Genomic DNA, 24,237 nt, shown 5'->3' on the forward strand with positions numbered 1-24,237 from the left:
AATCCCAAGCCGGCGCCTCACAGCTTCTGCAAACAGCAGGCGCCCACCCGGCCGGAAGGCTGGCGGCTCGGGAACGCCCGCTACGCAAACACAGGCAGGAAAAAGGCTTCCCCGGAGCGCTCCGCTGCTCTCAACGCCCGCAAAACTTCAGCAAGAAGCAACCTCGAGTACCCCAACCTTCCGCCCATCCTTCCCCAGCGACCCCCCACCCTCACAAACCTCGCCCACCAGTTCCCAAGAGCATTCTGACACCCAGCACGGCTGGCCCCGCCCTTTCACAGGACCTCGAGTGACGTCACTTCCGGGGGCGGGGTGCCCTGGGCGGGGCCCGCGCGGGGGGAGGGGCGCGGCCAGGTCCGCGCAGGCTCGCCGGGGCCGCAGCCTCCGAGCTGAGCGCTTGACTATATATGGTCAAAGCTGGGGGCGAGCCGCGCGCGGGGCCGCGCTTCCGGGTTCGGCGCGTCCTCAGCGGCAGCGCGCAGGGCAGGGCGCGAGCCGGCCTCGGAGACCCGGCCTCGGACCGCCCCCTCCGCGCACCGCACGCCCGGCGCCGCCTTTCGGCCCCTGTCCCCGGCTCGGCTTCGGCCCCGTCTGATTCTCGGCGCGCGCGGCCCCGGAGGCTCTCGGCGAGCGCTGCGCGGTAACAAGTGGGCAAGGATGCCGTACGAGATCAGTAAGTGCCGCGGCCCGGTGCCCCCGGGATGGGCTCCGGCCCTGCCTGGACCCCTCGGCCATCGGCGGGGCGCGAGGAGCGGGCGGCCTGGAGGGGTCCCCGGGGCGCGGGGGAGGGGTGCGGGCGCAAGCCGGTGAGCGCCCCGCCGCCCTCAGGGGCACCGCGCGGCGATCCCTGGCCAGGGGGACGCCCCAAAGTTGGCGATGCGGTCGGAGCCCCGCGGAGCCCCCGCATCCCTGAAGGGCCTGGTGGAGAGCGCGGACCAGGAAGTCGCGCCGTCCCCTGCGCTCCTTCAAAGTGGCGACCGCCCCTCCGGGTAGAGGCAACAGGTGACCGGCTGAGACCGGCCCAGGGCCCCTCTCCTTTTCCCCCTCCTCTCCCCTCCCCTGCTGTCTGTCCTCAGCCCGGCAGGGGGCCGAGGCAGGGGCTGCCCCTCATGTGCCCTGCTGCGTTTGTGTCTCTGCAGAGAAGGTGTTCGCCAGCCTCCCCCAGGTGGAGAGGGGTGTCTCCAAAATCATCGGCGGCGACCCCAGGGGCAACAATTTTCTTTACACCAATGGAAAGTGCGTCATCCTAAGGAACATCGACGTGAGTACCTATCCGCTTCCCCCACCAGGCGCTAGTTCCTTCCCTGAGCGCAGCTCCTGGGTGAATTCTTCCCCTTCCACCACCTCACCGGCTGCTCAGCGGCCTGGGGAGAGGACACCACGCCCCCTCAGCCTTGGGAAGACACCTCGGAAGCCCAGGAAGACACCTTCAAATTTATTCAGGCCCAATTCTCTTTCTTCGTGGGGAAGCTGAGGCTCAGATTAGTTCAGTTCAAGAGAAGAAGGGCTCTGGGTTCGAGGGGTGGGACCTTGACCTTGGGGTGGTTGGTGACTTGGCCTCGCTGAGTCCCAGTTTTCTCATCTGTAAAATGGAGGTGATGAGATGAGGCTCCCCTCCACTTCCCCCGTCTGCCTGGGCCCCCTGAGTGAGATGCTACGTCCCTCCAGCCCAGCATGCCTGGCAGACACCCAGCACTGGTTAAATGGCGCTCGTGTGTAATCATTTCACATCCAGGGTCCCCCCATTGTGGCAGAGCCCGGACTCACAGCCAGGCCTCTGCATTTCAGCCTGATCTTCCACCTACAAATCTGAGCCCCAGTGCAAAATCAGGAACCCGTGTTTTCCCATGAATCATCTGCATGGGCATCCTGTACCCAGGCTGAGAATTTTTCTAGAGCCCACTCCTTGGGAAACCCTGGAAATTTTCCATTACTGCTCTGTAATCATTGAAATGACCCAGTCTGCCGGTCAGTCTCCCGGCTGCTAGGACGGCACGCAGAAATCTTTCTTCTGCCTGCCTCAGCTGAGTGGTGGGGTGGGGTATGGAAGCCAGAGGTACCAACATGACCATTTGGGGGTGTATGGGGGGGTTTCTCTTGAGCTTGGGGTGGGGCCTTGTGCACAGTTTGTAGGTGGGTGATTTTGATTGACGATGCCCCCAAGGGATGTCAACTTAAATTCGCATGTGTTGTGCATGATTACCCTTGGGGGGTTGGAACTGTCGCTTTTGAGATGCCCGTGTTCTCAGGTACCTCAGGGCTGGCTGAGGGAATGAAGGGGCTCTGTGGGCCTTGGTTTCCTTGTCTGTGAGAGGAGAGGCCCCTGTGTGGAATGAGGTACTTCTGGCTCTGCCCCCATCTCTCTGGTCAAGCCAAGCAGTCTGCTGGGAGACAGAGCTCCATTTGGCAGTTCTCCCTTGCCCAGGATGGCTGAGCACCTCGCAGAAGAGGGGTGGGTGGGTGTGAATGTGCCTTGAAGGTGCTAACAGCTCCTCTTCTAGATACGGATTCCTAGAAAGTGTATCCCGCCTTGCTCTGAACTGGGGGAAACATCACCAGGGACTTAGATCATAAAGATCTGGAGGTCTCCAGAGAGGTCCTGAGATATTGAGAAAATAAAAGTTGAGATGGCCCTTAGTAGATAGATACTCACCTGTAGTTTGTCAAATAAAATGGGCGAAAGCATTCTCAGGGATACAGCGCAGTGGAATGAATGCTTGGGTTTGTCCCTAACAAGTCACACACACATCGTGGCAGGCTACACTCACTTCCAGATGGGAGACCTCACATGAAGACCTACTGTGTGTCTGGTACCATGAAAGGTTCTTAACCTTCAGCATCTCCTTTATACCCTGCCCTGCCTGCAGTAGACCCATTGCTCAGAACTGGGGTCAGGCTCCGCGAGGTGAAGGTAGCCAGTAACGGGAGCTTCTTCCAGCGGAGAAGCTGTTTACAGCCACAGACAAGCACCCTCTTTGCAGGAGGCATTCCCTGACTTGTGGAACCCATTCTGCTTGTTCTTCTGAGCTTTCTATTCTTATCAGTACTCCAGAGTTTACCATTCTCTTTTGAGGGTGCATCTGCTTTCCTTTCCCATCTATTTGTAAGTTTCTACAGGGCCACCACTGGGATGCCGATGTGTTCCTTCCTCTCTGTTCTGGACATACATCAGGCATTTAGGCTTTTGTTCAATGGGGGTGGGCCACTGGTACTTGAGTAAAGGTGGGTACATTTTTAATTAGGGCAGAGTACCCCTGGGAAAAAGACATGAATCTAATGAACATTCCGGAAATAGGAAGGAAGGTGATCTGGTTGGAATACAGGCTCAGAGTAGAGAAGAGACATGAAAGGGAGGAGGGGACCAGATCGTGGAATGTCCAACAGATGTCTGATTGACAGCTCATACTTAATGTGCCCAAGCCATATTTGGGCTTCCCATGTGTCTGTCCCCAGAACAGCGATGCCACTGCCCAGCTGGTCAGGCCCCAACCTTGGACTTCTCTTTAGTTCCCCCTTCAATGCCGTATTTAGTTCTTCAGTGAATCCTATTGACTCTACATTCAAAGACTTAAGAATCTGACAGAACTACTCATCTAAGCTACCATGCTCTCTCGCCTGGATTGCAAAAACAAAAGGCCAAACTGGTCTTCCACCCTGGCCCTCCTCTAGTCTGCTCTCAGCACCACGGCTGGGCCAGTTGTATTAAAATATGAGATCAAGTTGCTCCTTTGCTCTCCCCGACCCACCGAGGCTGATAGGGCCTTGCTGTCCAGCCTTGCACCTTTGATCTCACCTCACTGCTCACCTTCTTCCGCACGCTCCAGGCACCCCGGCTTCTGTGCTCTCCCTGGAGCACGCTCCAGATGGGTCTCAGGACACGGGCATTGCTGTGCCCTTTGTCTGGATGTTCTTTCTTCAAATAGCTGCATGGCTCGCTCCCTGTCTTGCTTTATGTTTCTGTTTAGATGTTGCCATGTGGCAGGGGCCCCTCCTAAATAGCGCTCCCGTCCTGGCCTTCTCTGCCCTTTGGTGCTAATGGTGCATTGGGAGCCAGCCAGCGAGCAGCCACCCTAACCTGCTGTGTCCTGGCCTAGCACAGTACCTGGCATGTAGTGGGTGCTCAGTAAGTCATTTATTGATTGAAAGGCCTTGAAAGCCAGGCTGTGTCGTGGAGATAATAGGCAGCCACTAAAGGTTTTACTGCATGGAAGTAAGAAAGGCTTAGCCTGGTTCAGGCTGCTGGACCTAAATTGTGTGGCATCTACCTTTATTAACACCAAGCAGGTATCAGACCCTTGCTGACCTTCCACTTGGAGCCACGGCTGTCATTCACTTTATTTCCTTAAAAGTTGTTTTGTGAACCCAGCATAATGGCACTTCTTAAGCTGGTAGAAAAGAGTGTTTCTTATCTATTTTCTTTCAACACATCCGATTGCCACACCTTGGAGAGGAAATTCTCCACAGTTAAAAGCATGCAGTGATGTGGCCGTTCAGAAGGGAGTATTCCAGAAGGAGGGAACCTGATACATTCTTAACTCTAGGCCTGCATCACCTAGATGTAGTCTGGGAAGTTTCCTCCCAGTGGCTATGAAGGAGCCTGTTCATATTCTGAACCGCCCAGGATCACTTCCCTGTAAAACAGCTTTGGCAAGTGAGCCTCCCGGCAGAGGCCCCTCCACTGCCAGAAGCAGCCAGCAGATTTGCTACAAGGGCAGGTTTGGGGCTTGCTTTTTAAAATACCCAGTCCCTAAATTCCAGAACTAATATATATATTTTATATACACAAACACACACATATGTGTATACATACACATATGTGTGTGTGTGTGTATATATATATATTTGGAAAAAATGATTTATATAAAGTTAAACTCCAGGGAGCGCAGTGTTTGTAGCAGTTTGACGTTGCTCTGCTTCCAGTCACAGGATCAGTGGACTCATCTTGAACAGAGTATAGACCAGGTTGGGAGGTGTTGAGAGTGCTGAGTTTCACGCAGAATGATCTGCTGCCAGTCATGTGCAGAAGGGCCCCTTGTGCGTCCCCTTCAGGTGGGGGAGAAGGACTGACCTCGTCCCTTCTGTCCCACTGCACGTGCCTCCGAGTCCCTGCCACGTGCCCGGGATGGCCGCCGCCCCGCGGGGAGCGCAGACACAGAAGACCCGCCTGCGCGGAGCTCGCTGCCTCGGGTGGGAGTGAAACGGGCCCCCAGGTGACGGGAGGAAGTGGCGTGTTTGATTACCGCCTGGACAGAAAGCCAGCAGCAGGCAGCACACGTGTGGATCCAGGGCAAGGAGAGCACTGAGGAAACGGGCTCCAAGAAGGCCCCGGAGCCGAGTGGAGCCCGAGTGGTGGGGACGTGCCTCACTGGCTCCCAGGCCAGTGGCCCTCAGGTGCTTTGGATGTGACATCAGTGTCACCCCCTCCCCCGCCCATTGCCAGTCGTGGTGCGGCCCCCCACGTGTCAGCTGGCTCCGGGTGGGCACTTCCATTTCTCTCTCCTCCACCCTTCCCCCTCCACCTCCTTTACTTGAGCCCGAGTTAATCCTGTTACAAGTATTTATAAGCACCTGCTTTGTAGTGAAGCCCATGCCTAGTTCTGGAGACACCCCAGCAAAAGCCTGTCCTCACGGAGCTTGCAGTCTCCCAGGGAAACCGACACTCAGACGGGACTGATGCTGAGAGGAGGAGACGTGCCGTGAGGACTTCTGAGCAGCTGGGGGCCCGGGAAGGGACCAGTCAGTGGAGAAGGGGTGGCGAGAGGGCCCCACACAGGTTGTGGAGTTTTGTGGCTGGAGTACTGGGGTTGGGGGGAGCGACAGGCAGGCAGGAGAGGGTGCGGGGCTCTGGTGCTGTGGGCCGGGCGGCTCTGAGACAGCCCGGCCCTGACCAGAGGCCACCAGAACCTTGAAAAGTTTCAGCAGATAAGCAGTGCGGTAGAGAACTGGTTCTGTATCTAACGGAGGCGGAAGGGAGGCCGGTTAGGAAGCTGCTCTAAGATTAAGGCATCATCAGCTGGTTCATCCGATCCTCGGTCTTGGTGTTGCCCACACACATTCCATCTTGCCGAGCCCTGCCCGCAGCCACAGTGCCCAAGATTAAGTCAGTGGTTCTCAGTGAAGTGGTTTCGCCCCCGCTTCCACCCTGCTAAGGGATGCTTGGCAATGTCTGAAGACATTTTTGTGCTACTGGTATCTAGTGGGTAGAGGCCAGGGTGTTGCCAAACATCCCACAATGCACAGGGCTGTCCTGCAGCCCGAAGTGTCAGCAGGGGTGATTGAAGAACCCCAGTAGGTAACATTCTAACGCACCAGGTTAGCGCTTTAAAAGAAGTGTGTCCTGAGTGCTTTGGGAGCAAGAGGGAAGGACCAGCTGTGCCACAGAGCCGCAGGGAAGGCTTCTGGAGGAAGGGCACTTTTGAGTTGGGTTTTGGAGGGTGAGTAAGAGTTCTCCAGGAAGGGCATTGAGACAGCAGAGATGGGGGAGTCTAGACAGGGAGTACAAGTGCATGGAGGTTGGAAGAAGTGGTGAATCAGACCTGGGCCCTGCCCTCTGTGGGAAGCTTTGTGGATATAAGAATGACATGTAGTCCAAGGAAGAAAGTACTAAGGGCAGTGGGGAGGGAGGTTAGGGAAGGTAGTGTGAGCTTTCTGGGCTGGGAGAGATATTTCCAGCTTGGAGCATCAGAGAAGGCTTCTTGGAGGAGGTAACCTTTGCTTGAGGTTAAAAGATAATTAGGAGAAGGTTATCTGGGACCGGGAAGTAGGGAAGATATTCCAGACTGAGGCAGATAAAGGGAAGAGTCACAGCTAGCGATCTGATAGAGGAGGGACGAGGGCAGAATGGGAAACGGACTTTGGACCGTAGGTCCAGACGTATGGCTGCGTTCCTCTGGGTGAGAGGGAGCCTTGAAGGTTGAGCAGGGCCGGCTGATCACACTGTGTATGAAGTCACTGGTTCACTCCTGGACCCTGGGCCAGCCCAGAGGAGGTGCAGGTGCAGGGAGTTCTTTGGAGGAGTGAATGTACAATGCTTGGTGTGTTCTCACCACCCTCTGAGGCACTGTGATCAGGCTGAGCCTCTGGATTCGGACCTGCAGGTCTGGAAGCGCAGAGGTTTGTGGAGCTGCCTGGCAGCCGGGTCGCTCTGTAGTCATTCGAGTTGAGCCCTCGTCGCCAGTGAGCAGAGGGCCCTGCAAGTTGTGTTTGCTGCACAGGTCCCACCACCAGCGCCTGCTTTTAGGAACTGGCTGTGTTTAGAAAGCCAGTGCTCTGGAAACTTAATCCTCCTGAAGGTCGTGCTCACTTTGCCTGGTTTGGAGGAGGCCCAGGTCCTTCTCTGGAGGCCTCCGCAGTGCCGTGTCCCGCAGCTTCAGTGGTTGGGCGGCCTTCCCGATCTGTGATATGTCCATTGGGTTCACAGGGGGCCAGGTGTGCCGTGGCAAGCCGCCATGCGCTGTGGCCAGAGCCACCCCTTAACCTTACCTGTAAAGTGCTGTGGTGACTTCTGACCTCAGCACCTGAGCCTCAGGAGAAAGGAACGTGAGAGCCTTGAGGGGCTCTTTTACTGACTTCCCCCCTGTGTTGTGGAAAGGTGTGGGGGGAGATTGCTTAGCTTGCTGCTGGGCAGGGGGCTCTGCGCACAGGTGGGAGGTGGGCGTTGCCTCCTCCTCCAAGGCACCTGCACTGCTGGGCCCTGAACCAGCCCTCTGCAATGATGCGATCAGAGTTGGGACTTAGAGCCTGGCGGATCAATGGAAGGCAGAGGGGTCAGTTCAAACGACATTGTCAGGATATTGTCCCGGTCCCAGGAGGGGCAGGAAGAACTGGATGGAGTCTGGCTGGGGCAGAAAGACAAGGTGGGGTTGAGAGCTGTTGCAGAAGATGGGACAGGGCTGGGGCAGGCCTGTGGGGTTGGGGGGTCACAGATGGGGGGCAGGGCAGGGACAGTCCCAGGGTAGAAGGTGAGGGGCAAGGCTGAGGTGAGCCTGGGGTCTCGGTGAGATGACAGGAGGTTTTCACGGGCTCTGCCTGCCTCTGCCCATATCTGCTAGGGCCTCAAATGCCAGGGCTTCCTCCTGGTTTCTGCCTGAAGTCCCTTGTCCCCTGATGGGGGCAGGGCAGGAAGGAAGTCCCAGGGGAGGGGCATGCCAGCCTCGCACCCTCTGGCAGGGCAGAAAACCCAGCCCCGCTCTGAAGGTCTCCCCGCGGCTCCTGGAGTTGGCTTCCTTCCCTTCCTGTCTCATTCCCCGTTCCCGAGTGCTTCCCCAGATAAACTGCACACCCCAAATCCTGTTCTGCCTGGAGACCGGGGAGGGGGGAGGGGAAGAACTGCTGCCCACCCTGAGTGTCTGAGTCCTGACCCTGCTGGTCTGTGATGAGCCTGGCCTGCAGTGGACACGCTGGGCACAGGGAGGCATCATCTTTGGCTCAAGCAGCCGGCCTCCCTGTGTGCGGAGCAGCAGGGAGGGGTTGCTGCTGGTCGGATGTATTATGTTCTTTATGTTCAGCCTGGAGAACTTGCCCCCAGTTGTATTGGGAATATGGACGAGGTGCTGTCTCATCCAGCCCAGAGCCTGCTAGAAGGCCAAGCCTGCTGGGGATGACCCTGGGGTTTCACTCACCCTGACCTTTTAGGGGCAGAACTTCCTCCCAGAGCAGCTGCTTACTCATCTTCCACCAGCCACCCACTCACCCTCTAAGGGCAATGCCAGGCTGTACATCCAGCATGGGCATTGTCCTCGGGGGGATGGCTTTCCCATCCGTAGTGCCCACATGTGGGTGTGAGAGTCCTCGGTCAGCCTCGAAATGGACAACTGAACAAGAGCCCTTGTGGTGGCCTGGCCACAGACCGCTTTTGCCAGCTTCTCTGTGAGGGAAGTTGTCTCCGTTAGAATGTTCGGGTACAAAGGACTAACCTGGGCAGGGACAGGTTGGGTTAGACGGACGTTTAATGGATCCTGGGGGTCATCATTTTATTGAGGCGTAATTTAGGTACAATAAAATCCATCCATTTTAAGTGCACAACTTGAGTTTTGACAAACTGATACTGTCCCATCACCGCTGCCATGATCATGGTACAGAACGTTCCAGTTACTCCCAAAGCGCCCTCTTGCCCCTTGCACTCTGTCGGCCTCTCCACCCTCCCCCCAGACCCTGGCAGCCCCGACCTGCTTTCTGTCACTGTGGGCTTACCTTTCCTAGACTTTGATCAGAAAGGAACCACGCAGTGTGTTCTCTTTTGCGTCCGGCTTTGTCACTTAGCGTAGGCTTTCGAGGCTCCTTCCTGTGGTTGAGGGTGTTTAGCAGTTTGTTGCTCTCTGTTGGCCGAGTCGTGTTCCGCTGGATGAACATTGCGGTTTGCTTCTCCAGGCACCTGTGGGTGGATGTTTGGGTTGTTTCCACTTGGGGGCTGTCACGAACCTTCAACCACATGTGTCTTCTTGTGGACATGCGCTTTTCTCTTGGACAAATACCTAGGAGTGCGGTTGCTGCGTTTTTGTATAAGTGAATCTTCATAGATAACACGCTGGACTATTTTCTGGCTGTATCATTTTGCATTCCCACCAGCAATATATAAGCATTCCAGACTGTACCCCACCCATCCTTGCCAGTGTTGGTGACATCAGTCTTAATTTATTGACTCTAGTGAGTATGTCATGGTTTCTCATTGTAGTTCTGATTTGCATTTCCCAGAAGGCTAACGACATTGAGCGCTTTTTCATGTGCCTATTTGCCATTCAGAATATCTTTGGATGCCTGATATATTTCTATTTTCATTAAACAAATGTTTATTCTGCAATGGATTAATTTATGAACCACATACATACTGTATAATATGATGCTGAGTGTTAAGTCCTAGGGGGAAAAGGACTATGTAAACTTTTTTCCCCCAAAAAAACACTTATTGAGCATCTGTTATTTGCCAACAGCTGTGATGGCTAAAGAGATAAATGTACATGAAGCAGGTCAAAGAAAAGTTGGAGGAGAGGGGCAAGAAGGCCAGGGACTGGTATGTCATAACTGCCTTAGGGACGTGTGAACTGCTTTGCAAGCACAGGAGAGAGAAGCACAGGAGGCTTCGCGCAGATTTCCCCTCAGTTAGGCCTGATAAGTGGGTGTTAGCAGTCAGGGAGAGGCGTTGCTGGCGAGGGCACGGCATTTACGGAGACGGGGGCTTACAGGAAAGGCAGGAGTGTGGTTGCTGGGGCTAGATCTTAGGGGGCGCTTCTCCGGGCTTACTCTGGTGGGATGGGGGGCGGGATCCAGTGCCCGGGAGGCTGAGAAGAGTCCAGGCCTCTGACCTTGCCGAGGGGCATAAGGAGGGGGTGAGGGGGGAGACAGCGGGGTGGTCGTAGAGGTGGGGTCAGTTGGGGGTCAGGTTAGGTGTGCCTGCAGCAGCCTCCCTGGGACCCGATGTGTCCACAGCCTGTGGGAAGCTGCCTCTTTTCCACGGGCACTTGGCTCACGGAAAGCTGTCAGTGGGTATCAGGGATTAGATGGCTCCGTCTTTCTTCCCTCCTGGGAGAAGGCTCGGCTGTGGAGACAGATGGAGAGCATCTCACAGCACATGCTCCAGGTTTGCTGAGAATCGTTGGTTGTGTGTGCAGGGGTGGAGGGAGTGCCGTGATCTACTTAGAGTAAATTCTACGTTGAAACCTTACTGCTGAGTAGCAGAGATGCTCCTGGTCCCAGATGCTGGCCCTGTTCTTGCTGCAGAGTCCAGCCAGCCTTGGATTTGTGCCACAAAAGGCAGTTTCCCAAACAAGGGATTTGGACGAGGAGAGGCTCCTGGCTGCCTGCCCCCCTCTGTTGCCGCATCTCCAGGCCAGAGGCTCTGGTTCGGGTCAGACACTGCCTGGCAGCCTGTGATAGAGTTGGATCTGAACAGGGGAGACCTGCTTTGGGGGAACTGGACTCAGAGAAGGCAGCAGCAGCCGGCAGCTCCCCAAAGTGGGAGAAAATGAGAGTCATAGGTTTTTTTCTAATTTTTTCTAAGTTTCTAATGAAACTTGTATTTCCTGTATATATTTCACAAGTACATATTTGCTTGTACTCTGGCAAGGAAGGAAAAGCAGACAAAGGCAAGAAAATCACCTCGAATTTTATAAAAGAGTTAAAAACTACCGAGAATTCTATCACCCAGGCAGGTAAGTATACTTCTGGGATTTTTTTATGGAGGTTTTGACTTCAGTATTTGTGTGTGTGTGTGTGTGTGTGTGTTATTTTCCCGCCCAAATCCATTAATCCAGAGAGCGGAAAGCGGTTTGCCTGCTTCTTGGTTCCCTGTGTTCATTCTGGTCTCCTCCCTGCAGAACCCGGCCATTGCTGACATCTACACGGAGCACGCCCACCAGGTGGTGGTGGCCAAGTACGCGCCCAGCGGATTCTACATCGCCTCTGGAGGTACCTGTCTGTCCTCGCGCATTGCTCCTTGGTCCTTGTGGTGTGCCGCCCCCCTCCCCCCAGTCCTGGGGCCAAGCTGGGCGCCTGGCTTGGCAGGGTGGGGGGTGGAGGAGGCAGGGAGGAAGAGGGAAGACCCTCCAGGATGGGGATGGCAGGTGGGGTGAACGTGATGAGTTTCAGTTGGGGCTGACAAGGAAAGGGTAAGCCAGCAAAAAGCCCCTTTCCAGAACTCTAGCTGTTCGTGTTCCAGCTGGTTCCAACTCGGAGGTCAGTGGAGATGCTCACGTGAGGTTGGCTGGAGGCCTCTGCGGGCAGCTGTACCGTGATGTATCGGAGCCCATTTTGTGTGTGTGTGTGTGTGTGTGTGTGTGTGTGTTTCTGACTTGTAGCTTTGTCTCATGTCACCTTTTGCTGTTCCGTTCCCTGTACCGAGCACACCGCCAGCCTCAGGCAAGCACTTGTTACATTGGTGGTCAGGGCCTTGGCTCCATCCAGCCGGGCTGGGCAAGAGGAGGGACATGAGCTCATCACATTGTAGGATGCTCTATTCACCCGATTCCTCGAGGCTGGTCTTTTACTATTTACAGATGAGAAAGGGAGGCACACAAGTTAGCGTGGCTTACCACGAGTCTCCCATTCGTTCATTCGTTCATTCATACACTCAGCAGATGTTGGCTGTCTTGCCTGTGTCCAGCCTGGTCTCAGGCCCCATGAAGAGCCAGGTGGATGAGCTGATGTGGGCCTCGTCAGCCTCCCTGGAGAGTGACAGAAATGAGCAAATTGCTGAAAGAACTAACAGCCGGTGGGGGAGGGCCGGGATCATACACCCCGCTGGCCTGTTGTCTACAGTGCCCTCACTCCCTGCATGGCAGGCAATGCAGACCTGTCCCGAAAGGGGCCGCCCCTTCCTAGCTGTGCAGCCTTCCTTAAATAACTTACCTTCGTGGGCCTTAATTTTCTCTTCTGTAAACTGGGACTGTTAGTTCCTACCAGATCGGTTTGGGGAGGACCCGGTGCAGCAATGCATGTACAATGCCTGGGGCAGCCCTGGCACTGGTGGGCACCACAGGGGGCCGTGGTGTCTGTCACTGAATGCCCGGACGCACCAGGGTGACAGGCGTGCTGGCTGACGGCTAATGCTGACCGCCCGGGGTTGTGTGTGAAGGGTTCGGCCAGGAGCTGGCACAAAGCGGTCACTTAATGATTTTTATGTTTAGACCTACTCTGACTCCATCTGTAAAACTTGTTCTAATTTATACCCTACGATTTACTCTAGCCCTGTGATTTCCCCGCCCCCCACGCCTGCCTGCCAGCAGAACTCCCCTTCGTTTAAAGCGCCGTGATTTGGGCCTGGTGCCTCCTAAAACCGTGTCTTCTCAGGAGAGAAGTGTGCTTGGCACAGCTTCCCTGGCTGCTCTCTGAGCCGTGGCCTGGCTGCTGAGTCACTCACGAGCCCAGGCCTGCCCTCCGGTCCCCAGGCAGGTAGTTTAACCAGACAGGAATCACGGTCTTCAAATGCTGGTGCAGAGACCGTTGCAAAGGACAGTCCACAGAAGTAAAGGCTCCATCTGACGTTTTCCTCTCGTACAAGCGCCCTGACTTGGTGGGGGAAGTGAGGGAGGTTGGGCTGCAGGCAGGCGTGGGCGGTGTATTTTATGTTTCTAGCGAGCTGGCCCTTTGAATGGAACAAAGGCTACAAAACATTTACTGCAGAGATTAGGGCTCTGGGCTAAACATAAAAATAGTGTGGTGTGTAGGGTTTGGAGATGAGGTGCTGTGCCCTCTGGCTAAGTGGGTTACCAAGCACCCGGTGTGCCTGGGGTGGGGCTGGGGTCCCTGAGGGCAGGGGTCCCCGTACCTCGGGAACCCTGCAGTCACTCCCAGACCGGTTTCCAACCTCAGATCTGCGAGTCTTTAGATCCCTGTAAGTCTGGCTGGTCCACGTTCTGCAAAATGATCGAACCTTCTGGAAGGCCTGTGGGAGGAGCCCATGCCAGGGGCTGGACCCCCAGCTCTGAATGAGACGGCAGTCTGTGCCCTGGGGAACCCTGGGTCCTGTGTGATGTTCTCAGGGCGGAACCATTCCGGGGCCCGATTTCCCTTTCTAGGGGATCTTCCCAGGCTGCGGGGTAGAGGCTCTCGTGGATAGGGTTCTCCGTGCCCTGAGAAGGATGTGAGGGTTGCTCAGGTGAGGCATGTGGGAGGAGAGACCAGGCTGCAGAGCCAGAGCAGGTGTGAGCAGAGGCCGTCCCCACCGCTGCTGCCCCAGCAATGCTGGTGTGTGTTCCACACCAAGGCGGGGTGGGGGGCAGGCTCACCACGAACGGCCATTACCGGATGCAGCTTATTGTCCGGGAGGAGACCTGTTCCCAGTGGTGCAAGGAGGCCTTGTTGGAGGGAAGGAGCCCCTTCCCCGCTGTCACCGTCTGTCCCCTTGCACTGCGGTGCTTTTCTCCGTAGTCCTGTAAGTGCGTGGACGTGTGTGTGTGTGTGTGTGTGTGTGTGTGTGTGTGTGTCTGCCAGCAGATGCCTGGTCTGTGCTGCGCCCCCAGCACCTGGCACAGGGCCTGGTACCCAGGTGCACCTTGTCAGGGCCGCCCTCATCGGATGGGGCCTGAGTGCCTGATCTCCAAGCCCCACTGTCTGTTTCCAGCCCCAGCTGCTTCTGAAAAGAATCAAATGCATGAGTTGGGCCCATCAGAAGAGGCTGATGGTCCGGGCAGGGAGACAGTGGGAGAATGACTAGGATGCCTGGCCTGGAGGCGGGCTGAGCTGAGGGAGGTACAAGCGGGTTGCCCGTTGAGTTCAAGGGGTGGAGAGCGGCTCCCTGCTGTCTAGGGGTGGGGAGGGGAACGGGCTTGGCCTTGTGCCTGCAGACACTGTGTTCTCCATGACTCCATGTAGCGCCCTGGGCTGACCTGAGCACGGGGACCACACAGCCCGGCGTGTGCGTGAATGTGAGCACACGCGTGAGTGTGTGTTTCCTTCCTGCACACACAGTGCTCCTTTTCTGGCTCCGGCCTCTGCCCCTTCCTTTTCTTTCCCCGTTGGCCCATTTGTTCAGCCAAGGGACTTACCTGGCTCGGGTCAGCCTTGGAGCTCGCCTCGGGCCGCGTGCCAGGCAGTCTGGCTGGACCTCATCCAGAGACCAGGGCCCCCGGGACCCCCTCATGAGTGCTGTTCACAGGGAGGCTAGCGTCTCATCTGTGCCACGGCGGACGTGAGCCCCGCGTGTTTGCCCACGGGGAGGGGTCTCCAGTGGCTTCTGCAGAGCCTTAGTTAATTCACTGACAGTTAGAACTAACTCTAACTTGTTACAAGTGTCTGCGGTGTCCTGGGGGCTAGTCTAAGGCTTTATACGTGTTGACTCATTTTATCATCACAGCAGCCCTCTGGTGGCATATTATCCCCCCTCTTGTGGATGCAGTTGTAGGTGGTGTTCTAGGCCTACAGAGCCGTGTGGGGCAAGGGCCATGTCTGCAGCCGACGCCCACCCTCGACTGGACCCAAACAGAAGTTGAAAGCTGTTCCCACTGGAACAGTCTGTAGACCTTGCGTTCAGTACTAAAGTGGCCAGGGGTCCTGGATACAACTCGAGCTTACATGCTGGGGGGAATTGGCCCAGACCTACGCGGGGCTGAGGTCTTAGCCTCGAGTTAGTTTAAAATGCTCCACTTTTCCTCCTTATTTGGGAAGTCAGTGCTCAGTTGGGAAGGGGATGTGTCGGGGTTGGTGCTGGGAACTTGGTGATGGGATGGTGATGGGGAGAGAAGGGGGTGTTACTTTATCACCGATCTGCTGCAAATGCTGCAGTGAGAACAGGCCTGGCGTCAAGTTCTGCCTGTAGCGAGACTCCTTCCAGCAGCCACCTGCGTGTCTCACAAGAGGGTCTCACTCATGGCTCAGCCATGAGTGGTGGGATGGTGCCTTGCTCTACCGAGTAGGGGCTGCCGATTGCCCGAGGCGGGGAAGGAGCTGGGAGGGGAATGGGGCCTGCAGACCCAGGTGGGGCCCCCGTGCGGGACCCAGCATGCCCCAGGCTGCCCAGCTGCACACACAGCAGTGCCCTCGTTTGTACTGGTGACTGCAGCCCCTGCACGGGAGATGGCAGTGTCACTAGTACTGTCATGTTTTACAAATGAAGATCTTTAGTTCCTGAGTGTCCCGGGGCCCGTATGCCAGTTAGGTAACCCTCCAAGGAAAGGAATACAGTCATATCCCGAGCTGCTTCCTGGGCGGCGGGGAGGAGGGGGGGTTGCCACCGTGCGTCCCTGGGCTTCCTGACACCCATGCGGGGCTTGAGATCCCTGTGATGCCTGGAGAAATGCAGAGACCCCCTGTTGGTCCTCATGGAGGCAGCAGGCTCTGATTGACGGTGGCTGGGTGTTGTTTATCTGATGAACACACACGCCTTCTCCCAGCTATGCCCGGCCAACTCCAAAACCCTGGGTGGTGCTGGGTGGCCATGCCTTGTGCCCACGTGGCCCCGGCACAGTGGTGAACGTGGCTCTCGCCGCCCTGTTGTGTCCGCAGATGTATCTGGGAAGCTGAGGGTCTGGGATACCACGCAGAAGGAGCACCTCTTGAAGTATGAGTATCAGCCTTTCGCTGGGAAGATCAAGGACATTGCTTGGACGGAAGACAGTAAGAGGATCGCAGTGGTCGGGGAAGGAAGGGAGAAGTGAGTCTGGCCTCGACCCCTCCTGCCTGTGTCCCTTGCTTTGCTTTCTTTCCCGCACGCCCCCGGTGGGAGGGGTGCGTTGACGTCGGTGCAGCTTGGGCTGGTGTGTGCTGAGTCCTTTGGGTGCTGGGCTTCCTTCAGGGTGGACTTCGGCAACACACAAGGGAAAACCACACGTAACCACGGGAACCCCCAGGGTTTGTCTCCGGGCCCAGGCACCTTCTCTGATCTGATGTCCTTGGCCCTTTACCTCCCAGAACCCCAGCTGTCCTGCCCACGATCCAGGCAGCAGGAAGCAGGAAAGGGAGCAGGTGAAAGCGATGCAGCTCCTAAGAGTGTTATCGGGTCCCTCCCAGCAGCAACGCCACGACCACACCTGCCGAGAGTGAGGCCAGATGTGTTCCCTAGTTGGGCACACCCCATGGCCACCTTACTGAGGAGGGAGGAGGGGCGACAGGACGCTGGGTGGGCGGCCCCGGGGGGCTGCCGCACTCACGGAGCCAGTGACCAGCAGGGTCAGTACCGCAACCCAGGTGTCTTATTCCGAGTGCGGTCAGGGTTCCCTCCCCGGCACCTCTGCCGCCCTCAATCACTTGTACTTGTCAGACACATATCTTTGTTTCCCTTTCCTAGAGGCTCCTCGTAATGTGTGTTCTGATAGGTGTTCATTCTTCCATAGCTTTTCTTCAGGTCATTCCTGTTGGCCACAAATGGTAACCCAAACAATACATTTTCGTTGACTGTAGACTGCTGGCTGACAGCAAGGCAGCATCTCCGTTCTAGCAGGGGATGGTAACCAATGTGTTTCCTGGTCCCCAGCCCAACCCCAACCCCCCCCATCCACTCCCCCGCCCCCCACCCCTTATTAAAACTGCTGTGAAACTCATGAAGGCTCGAGCTGTTCCCTGGCAGGTGCTTTTAAGGCACCTTCATGTGGGAGGCTCCTTGGGTCTGGGCCATAAGACACAGACGTGCAGTCCCTTCCCAGAGGCACTTGGGACTGCTTCTGCTTGTTCTCCTATCCTTCAGACAAATCCTGGGTGCCATCACTGTTGGCTCTTTTGGGGAGCGTGTATGAAGCACAGTTGTGAGCAGGGCTGCCCTGCCAGCACCACTGCCCTCTGACTGCTGGGGACACAAGTGCCCGTGGTGACCTTCCCAGGACTGACTTTTCTCTCCTGTGACTCCCCTCCTGGGTAAAGGTTCGGAGCCGTCTTCCTGTGGGACAGCGGCTCTTCTGTGGGCGAGATCACGGGACACAACAAAGTCATCAACAGCGTGGACATCAAGCAGAGCCGGCCATACCGCCTGGTGACCGGCAGCGATGACAACTGCGCTGCATTCTTTGAGGGGCCACCATTCAAGTTCAAGTTCACAATTGGCGTGAGTGGGCTTCTCCGGAGGGTGGTTTTCCGGTGAACTTTATGGTTTGTATGTGAAGCCAGTGGAGTCTAGACCTGTTAGAAGCTGATGGCAGAAGGTCACGGGCACCCAGCATTAATGCCAGGGTGGGGCGGGGGTCGCCCTGGGATGATGGGTGTATTTCTGGGTGGGGGTAAGCACAACTGATGCTGTGAGACCAGGCGAGCATCCTGTCCCGGAGGTGCCTTGTTAGAAAGGGGAGCCCAGGCCCAGCGGCAGCCTGCTCTCTAGTTGCACCAGCTTGAGATCCACTGAGCCACCAGAGTGGCAGAGGAGGTGGGCTTCCAGGGATGTCTGGTTTTGTTCCCTCTTGCACCTCCCCGGGAGAGATGATATGGGCAGGGTCACACCTGTAAAGTGACACAGGGTGAGCAGAGTTGGGTGCTTTGCCTGTGGGTATGTGCTCTAAACGCCGCAGTGGAGTGACATAGGTTTTGGGTATAAATGGCTCGGGGCCTCAGTCCCAGCTCTGTATGTGCTCCCTGACTGAGGCAAGTGCCTGAACCCTCGAAGCCTCACCGTTCCCATCTGCAGGATGGGCGTGGAGACATGGACATGAGAGCATTTTAACCATGGATTTGATCTGTGCATGGGGCCCGCAGGCCCAGAGCGGCCCACGATGCTTGTTTCCTGACCTGGGGTCTGAGGCTGGAGCACAGAGGAAGGGCGCCTGGCAGGGCATGGCCCTCAGGCCGGTGTCATGGCAGCCATGGTTCTGAACCTGCCCTCCCAGTTTGTCTTGTGAAAACACTTGAAAGGCAGCCAGCACCAGGGGTGGAGGTGGAAGTGACCGCGCTGAGCCGCAGCGCGGAGGATGCGCGGTGCTTTACGGCCAGCTCTTTCCTCTGGAGGCGGCTGGGCTGGGGTTGGCCGAGGTCTGGGGACGTGTCTCGAATGTTACTGGCTGGCTGAGGAGTCCTGTTAACTTTGATGACAATGCAGTAAAGCCCAAAGAGCAGGCAGGGCGTGGCCGGGAAGGCAGTGATGGTCCTCGGTGGGTCCCCAGGGGTGGTCCCTGGGGACAAGACTTGGGCCGTGGGCAGCATGTCCAGACACAGGTAGGTCTCGGCTCAGTTGCAGAGGGGCTCTCCAGGTTACCTGTTTGTAGTAAAATGGGGTTGGATTCATCCCGGGGCTACCGAGTGGGACCTGGCTGGCTTCTGCGCCCTGCAGGGTGGGCAGCCTGGAGTCCCTCCCAACACCCCGCATCTCCCAGAGGCTGACTCCGGGGCTGCTGCTCATGGGGAGGTGGTGGCACTATGTTGGAGGCCATGGTTCAAGGTCGATGTGTTTTTAGTGGGATAAAGTACCCTGGGACACCGGTGAGTCAGGCTGAGTCAAGTACTTGGGCTTCCTGCTCGGCACCCAGGGGAGGAGGGAGGGGAGGTTTCCTTGGCAGCGAGAGGCCGTCCCAGCGCGTACCCGTGAAGTAGCCCTGCTCCCCACGCCCGCCACACGTGTTCTGTTTGGCTTCACGTGGCCATAATCTGGGCTGTGGATGGGCGGGGCTCCTTTCCCTGTCCCCCCCCCCAGAAGGATTCATTTCCTCCTTGCAGATGTGGGTTAAACCCTGCACGGAGCGGTTCGGTGGCGGGTGACTGGAGCCAGGATTCGAGTCCAGAGTTGTCCCGAATCTGTGCCCCTCACCACCCTGCCAGGCTTTCCCGTGTGCTCACTTGGGGACTTGTCCGCAAAGGTTTTTCCTCTTTCCGTTTTCCTTTCTTTCATAGATTTTTTTTTTTTTTTTTTTTCGGTACTCGGGCCTCTCACTGTTGTGGCCTCTCCCGTTGCGGAGCACAGGCTCCAGACGCGCAGGCTTAGCAGCCATGGCTCACGGGCCCAGCCGCTCCGCGGCACGTGGGATCCTCCCGGACCGGGGCACGAACCTGTGTCCCCTGCATCGGCAGGCGGACTCTCAACCACTGTGCCACCGGGGAAGCCCTTCCTTTCTAACTTGAGAGCGCTGCCCTCACCCTGTGGCCCTGGCAGGCACCTGTCTCCAGGGTGGGCACACAGCTTGTCCTCAGGTCTTCCTGCGTAAGGACCTAGTGAGAGATCAGAAGGAGCTGTGGACCAAGAATGGGGGACACGGGGTGGCAGCCAGTGCTGCAGGTTGTGGCTCTGCGGCCCTCCAGCTGGCCGTGCCTCTGGGCCCCCGAGAAACGGGGTGAAGATGACCCTCCTCCAGCTGTGGGGACGACAGGAGAGATGCTGGTGGACGTCTCAGTGTCCGTCAGGAATTGTTGGGTTTCTTTCTACTGGAAAGGACTAACAGGCTCATTTGGCCTCAAGCAGGAAGGACAGGAGGACACTCGGGTCCCCCACACCCACCTGAAAAGCCTTGTAAGACGCTGACAACTTGAGATCAGCCTGTGACTTTTCCATGTAACCGCCCTAGGCCCCTCACGGCCGCAGAGTAAAGCTGTAGCATGCAGGGCTGCCCTTCCGTCCCGTTCCAGCTCCTGCCACCTTCCTCTTGACCTTGTTCAGGACCATGGGGTAAGGGGTGATTATGTTAGGAGCACAGAGGGGTCGAGTTCAAATTGCTGCCTCAAAAAGGAATAAGTGGTGTTCCGAATTTCAGTACAGGCCAGAACAACTCCAAGGAGGCTCAGCCCCGCATGGAAGGAAAGCAGTGTTGCAGACACGTGGGGCGGCCGTGTGGAGCAAGTCAGGCCACCCGTCCTCCCTGCTGGCCTGAGTGCAAGGGTCCAGTTGCTTTTCCTTCTTGTTCATGAGTTCGTTAGCTTAAACCAGCTTCTCATGGTGGCAGAGTGAGAGTGAAGATGAAGCTGATTCATGGCCCAACTTTAGCCGGACTGCCCTGGTTCCCGCCTGGTCCTCTGTCCTTGTTTACCTGAACCTGAAACGGGCTGAGAGGCTGTAGGAACACCAGGTGGAAGACACTTTCCCCTGGAATTAGCCCCAGTCCACCTGGGGCAGTGACTCCAGGGTCACAGGGGACCGGCTGTGGGACAGAGGCCATGGACAGCACGGTGTCCACCTCTGGTGTCCTGTGCGCAGGGGTTTAGGTTCCCCTTTGAGGCCCTAAGGGTGGCCTGAAAAGAAATGGGCAGGTGGACCTTGCCTCTCCCGTGGAGCCTTCTTCCTGCTGAGTGCATTCCTGTGATAGACACGTCTGGATGTGTAGTAACAGGCCCCACTAAGCGTCTCTAGCTCACCCGTGTGTCTGTGCACCTGGCCTGCTGTGGCCTTGGGCGAGTTTCTATGCCTCTCCAGCCTCTGCGTCTTCCTCTGTCAGGTGAGCAGGTTGGCTGCCCAGGTGACCGCAGACACTCCTAGAGGGGGCGCCTCTGAGGGCTGTGTCCACAGTACGTGGGATAGCGTGTGTCTGATGAAATGATTGCTCAGAGCAACAAGGGTCAGGACTCTTATTTGCCCTGGGCCTGCTTGTCAGTCTGTGACCGTGTGATCTGGACTGGAAACTACCTGCCGCATCTGCCCAAGCCTCTGAGAACAGGTCACCCAACCGCACCTGGCGGCGAAGGGGACGCCTGGCCTTCCCTCCTCCGCGCGGGTGGGCTGCACAACCTGTCACCTGTGTGTCTCACACGTTACCTGACGGGGAGTTACACTTCCTTCTAGGAATCTCTGTCTGCTGTTATTACAAGTATCACCTTCCTAGACAAGTAAAATTTGAGCTTTAAAATGCAAGGTTTTCTGGTTGTTTTTTTCCTGTTCCCTGTGTCCTTACAACAGGGCAGAAAACGGAAGTTTGAGTTGAAGTGTGTATCAGGTGCCCGCCTTGCACTGGCCCCAACACACCCGCACGCGTGTGCGCGCGCGCACGCACGCACGCACGCACACACACACACACACACACGGCCCCTGTGCCGGCTTTTCAGAAAGCTGTGTGTGTGTCTGGTTGTTGTGCCGGGAGGTCAGCAGGGTCGGGGTCGGTCTCCTTCCCGGTGAACTCCTGAGCCGATGGCAGGGAGTGACCCGGCAAAGCTCCGTGGGTGGTCAGTGGCCCAAAGAGGATTAGAAGGAGCCTTTCATCCCTTCATCAGGTCCTCTTTCTCCAGGGGAAAGTGGTAACTGGGCAGGCAGATCTGTGCTGGGTGACGGGAAAGGCAGGGCGAGGGATGCGGTGCTGCCCTTCCAGGCACTTTAAGGGAGGACCTCGCAGAGAGAACAGGGAGCCCGGTTTAGGAGGGTGCGGTGGCCTGAAGGGGAGGGCGAGGCAGCGTTCCAGGTCGGGGTGGACGCCCACTTTTGGAGTGCGGACCGTGGAGGCACATGCTGCTCTCGGTAAGGCAGCGGGGTGCTGGGCACGGGCGTCTGAACTGCTTGTCCCTCCACAAGCCTGCGACGAGGGAGTGCGGCAGGTGGGCACAGGGCATTTCAGTGTGAGGGTAGGAGCCCTGCTGCAGGGCACAGCTGAGGCTGGTGGAGCCGGGAGGGCTCCCAGGGACACCTGAGCTGACGGGCTGGTCACGCCGTGGTGCCCAGTGGTGCTGCGTCCCTGTCAGTGACGTGGACTTGGGTGCATTACCTAATGATTGCTAATTGCTCCCATCTCGGGTTTCTCAGTGCTGAGGGGGAGGGGTAATGACAGGGTGAGGGAGGTAATGATGGGGGGACAGGTGATAACAGGGTTGGGGGGTGATTACGGTGGGGAGGTTCCAGCCAGAGCTCCGCTTGGTTGTGACTGAGGCCGGGCGGGACAACCCCACCCCCGGAGGTGGCCGCCTGGAGTGGTGCTGCCCCTCCAGGACAGTTAGCAGGGACGGGGGCCAGGAGCCCAGCCCACTCGTCTGAACCGCCCCCCCCATGATATTTCCCCAAGCCCGTTCCTTCCTGGTCCTCCGGCCTCCCCTCCCTGTGGACCAGGCTATTTTTAGCCCTCATTTTTTTGGTTAATGGACTGTTCACTGTTCCTCCCTTTAAATGGGCTATTTCAGGAGCAGACATCAGTCTCCTGCTCATTTGGCCTCTTGGCTCAAGTTGCAAGAAAACCTGACAGGGAGAACTTTCTAAAGCCACAGCGCCTGGTCCCCAGGGTGGGCGTCTTCCCTGTCCAGTCTGAACCCCGGGAGCCCGTGTTGTTCTGGGCCTGGGGAAGGGCACCCTGCCCCTGGCGGGGAGACAGACGACAGACACGTCCACATGCGTGACGTCCCCTGTAGCACCAGGGGCGCAGAGGGGGGCAGGTGGTCAGGGGAGCGGGGGCAGTGGCGTAAGCAGGGTGGCTCTGGCCTGGTGTCTGTGCTGCCCCGCTGTGGCACCCTGACCCCTGAGCTGGGTGGGTGGGGGGGCCGGTCCTGTTCTCTCAGGGAACCACTGTGCCTAGAGTTTGACGAGTTGGAACTGCAGTGTAGCCGAGGGTCCCTCTGGTTCACGGCGTGTTCCTGACGCCGCCCACCGCAGCCCCCCTTCAGCCCCATGGTCTGCTCCACCCAGGGGAGCTCTCGGCACCCCCAGTTCTCGGGGGGTCTGGCCGGGGCTCCGTCTGTCCCAGGGAGCCGGCCCCAGCCTCCTCCCCCGGAGCAGCAGGGCCGGGTCAGCCAGTAGAGGTCAGGACAAGAGGACCAGACGTTTGGGCAGTTGTGTGGGAGGTTTTGTCACTTAAGAGTTTTGCCTTTGACCTCCTCCAGGAGGAGCTGTGTCTGCCTGTCCATCCTCCCCTTCCCACAGAGTGGTCCTGGGGGGATTGGGAGAGGCCTGGGGGCTTTGTCTCAGCAGCCCTCCCACCACGGGCTCTGAACCACCCGAGGGACAGAGGGCCCCGGGCCCTGGCTGTGCAGCTGGCTCCCCGCCCGGCTTGCCTGCCTCCTGGCCAGGGCCCAGGGCCAGCTTGCTCGCATAGAGAGCTCTGGACGAGAAACCGTAGACTGGGCTCTCAGAACCCAGCCTCTCCAGGCTCCTGTCTCCTGTAGAAGGAAGAGTGCCCGAGGCTCCCCAGGGCCGCCCGAGGCTCCCCGGGGCTCCTCGAGGTGGTAGGATGATGGGTGAGTGACAGTCATGGGGGAAGAACAGTCAGAGGGCCTGAGAGATCCCAGTTTGGAAAGATCATTGCTTTTGTTGCGTTGTGCGCCTCCTGGGAAATGGCCGTCCTCCAGCTCAGAACACAAACCCTAGAGCAGGAAAGCTCGGCCGTGGAAGCAGGATAGATGTACCCGAGAGACCAAGAAGGCGAAACAGGCCTTGGCTGTGGGGGGATAACCCAGGCTCTGCCTCCATCTTCACGTGGTCTCCCTGTGCCTGCACCGAGTCCGAATCTCCCTCTTCCCATAGGGACACCAGTGGTGCCGGATCAGGGCTCACGCTAAGGCCCTCATCTCACCTTGAGTACACCTGTAAAGACCCTGTTTCCAATAAGGTCACATTGACGGGTACTGGGATGTCAACCTACCTTTTCAGGACACAAGTCAACCCATAACGTTACACAGTCAAACACATGCAGTTCCTACCACCCCAGCAGCTCCTGTTCTAAAATTGTTGGTGGTTTACCTTGATGGGTGCAGGTGATGCACTTTGAGGTGAATTGCTTTTCCTGCAGGTTGGGCGTCCATGGCTGCAGGGGCAGTTTACCCCACGTACCTTCAGGAGAGTTGATAGCTAACGCTTCCTGCGTGCTTGCAGGTGGGGTGGGAGAGCAGCCAGGCTTTGCATGGGTGGCTGGTGGGGTTTTCAGAGGATCATTCTCTGATGCAGACCCTTCTTGACTGAGGAAAGAATGAGTTCATTTACTTACTCAGGTAACAGAA

At 57.3% G+C, this 24,237-nt stretch overlaps 1 protein-coding gene across 1 annotated transcript in view; it reads left to right on the plus strand.

Moving 5' to 3' along the window:
- The first annotated feature begins 466 nt into the window (after positions 1 to 466).
- The window catches only part of WDR1 (WD repeat domain 1), a 39,660-nt gene continuing 15,889 nt past the window's right edge, over positions 467 to 24,237 (plus strand). The window contains exons 1-5 of the mRNA XM_049709442.1: positions 467 to 673; positions 1,140 to 1,261; positions 11,313 to 11,403; positions 15,937 to 16,084; positions 17,287 to 17,467. Of these exons, the coding sequence (XP_049565399.1) occupies positions 658 to 673; positions 1,140 to 1,261; positions 11,313 to 11,403; positions 15,937 to 16,084; positions 17,287 to 17,467 (558 nt within the window). The 5' untranslated portion in view covers positions 467 to 657. The remainder of the gene's footprint in view (positions 674 to 1,139; positions 1,262 to 11,312; positions 11,404 to 15,936; positions 16,085 to 17,286; positions 17,468 to 24,237) is intronic.

The sequence above is a fragment of the Orcinus orca genome, chromosome 4 (genome assembly GCF_937001465.1).
Source record: "Orcinus orca chromosome 4, mOrcOrc1.1, whole genome shotgun sequence".
Taxonomy (NCBI): domain Eukaryota; kingdom Metazoa; phylum Chordata; class Mammalia; order Artiodactyla; family Delphinidae; genus Orcinus; species Orcinus orca.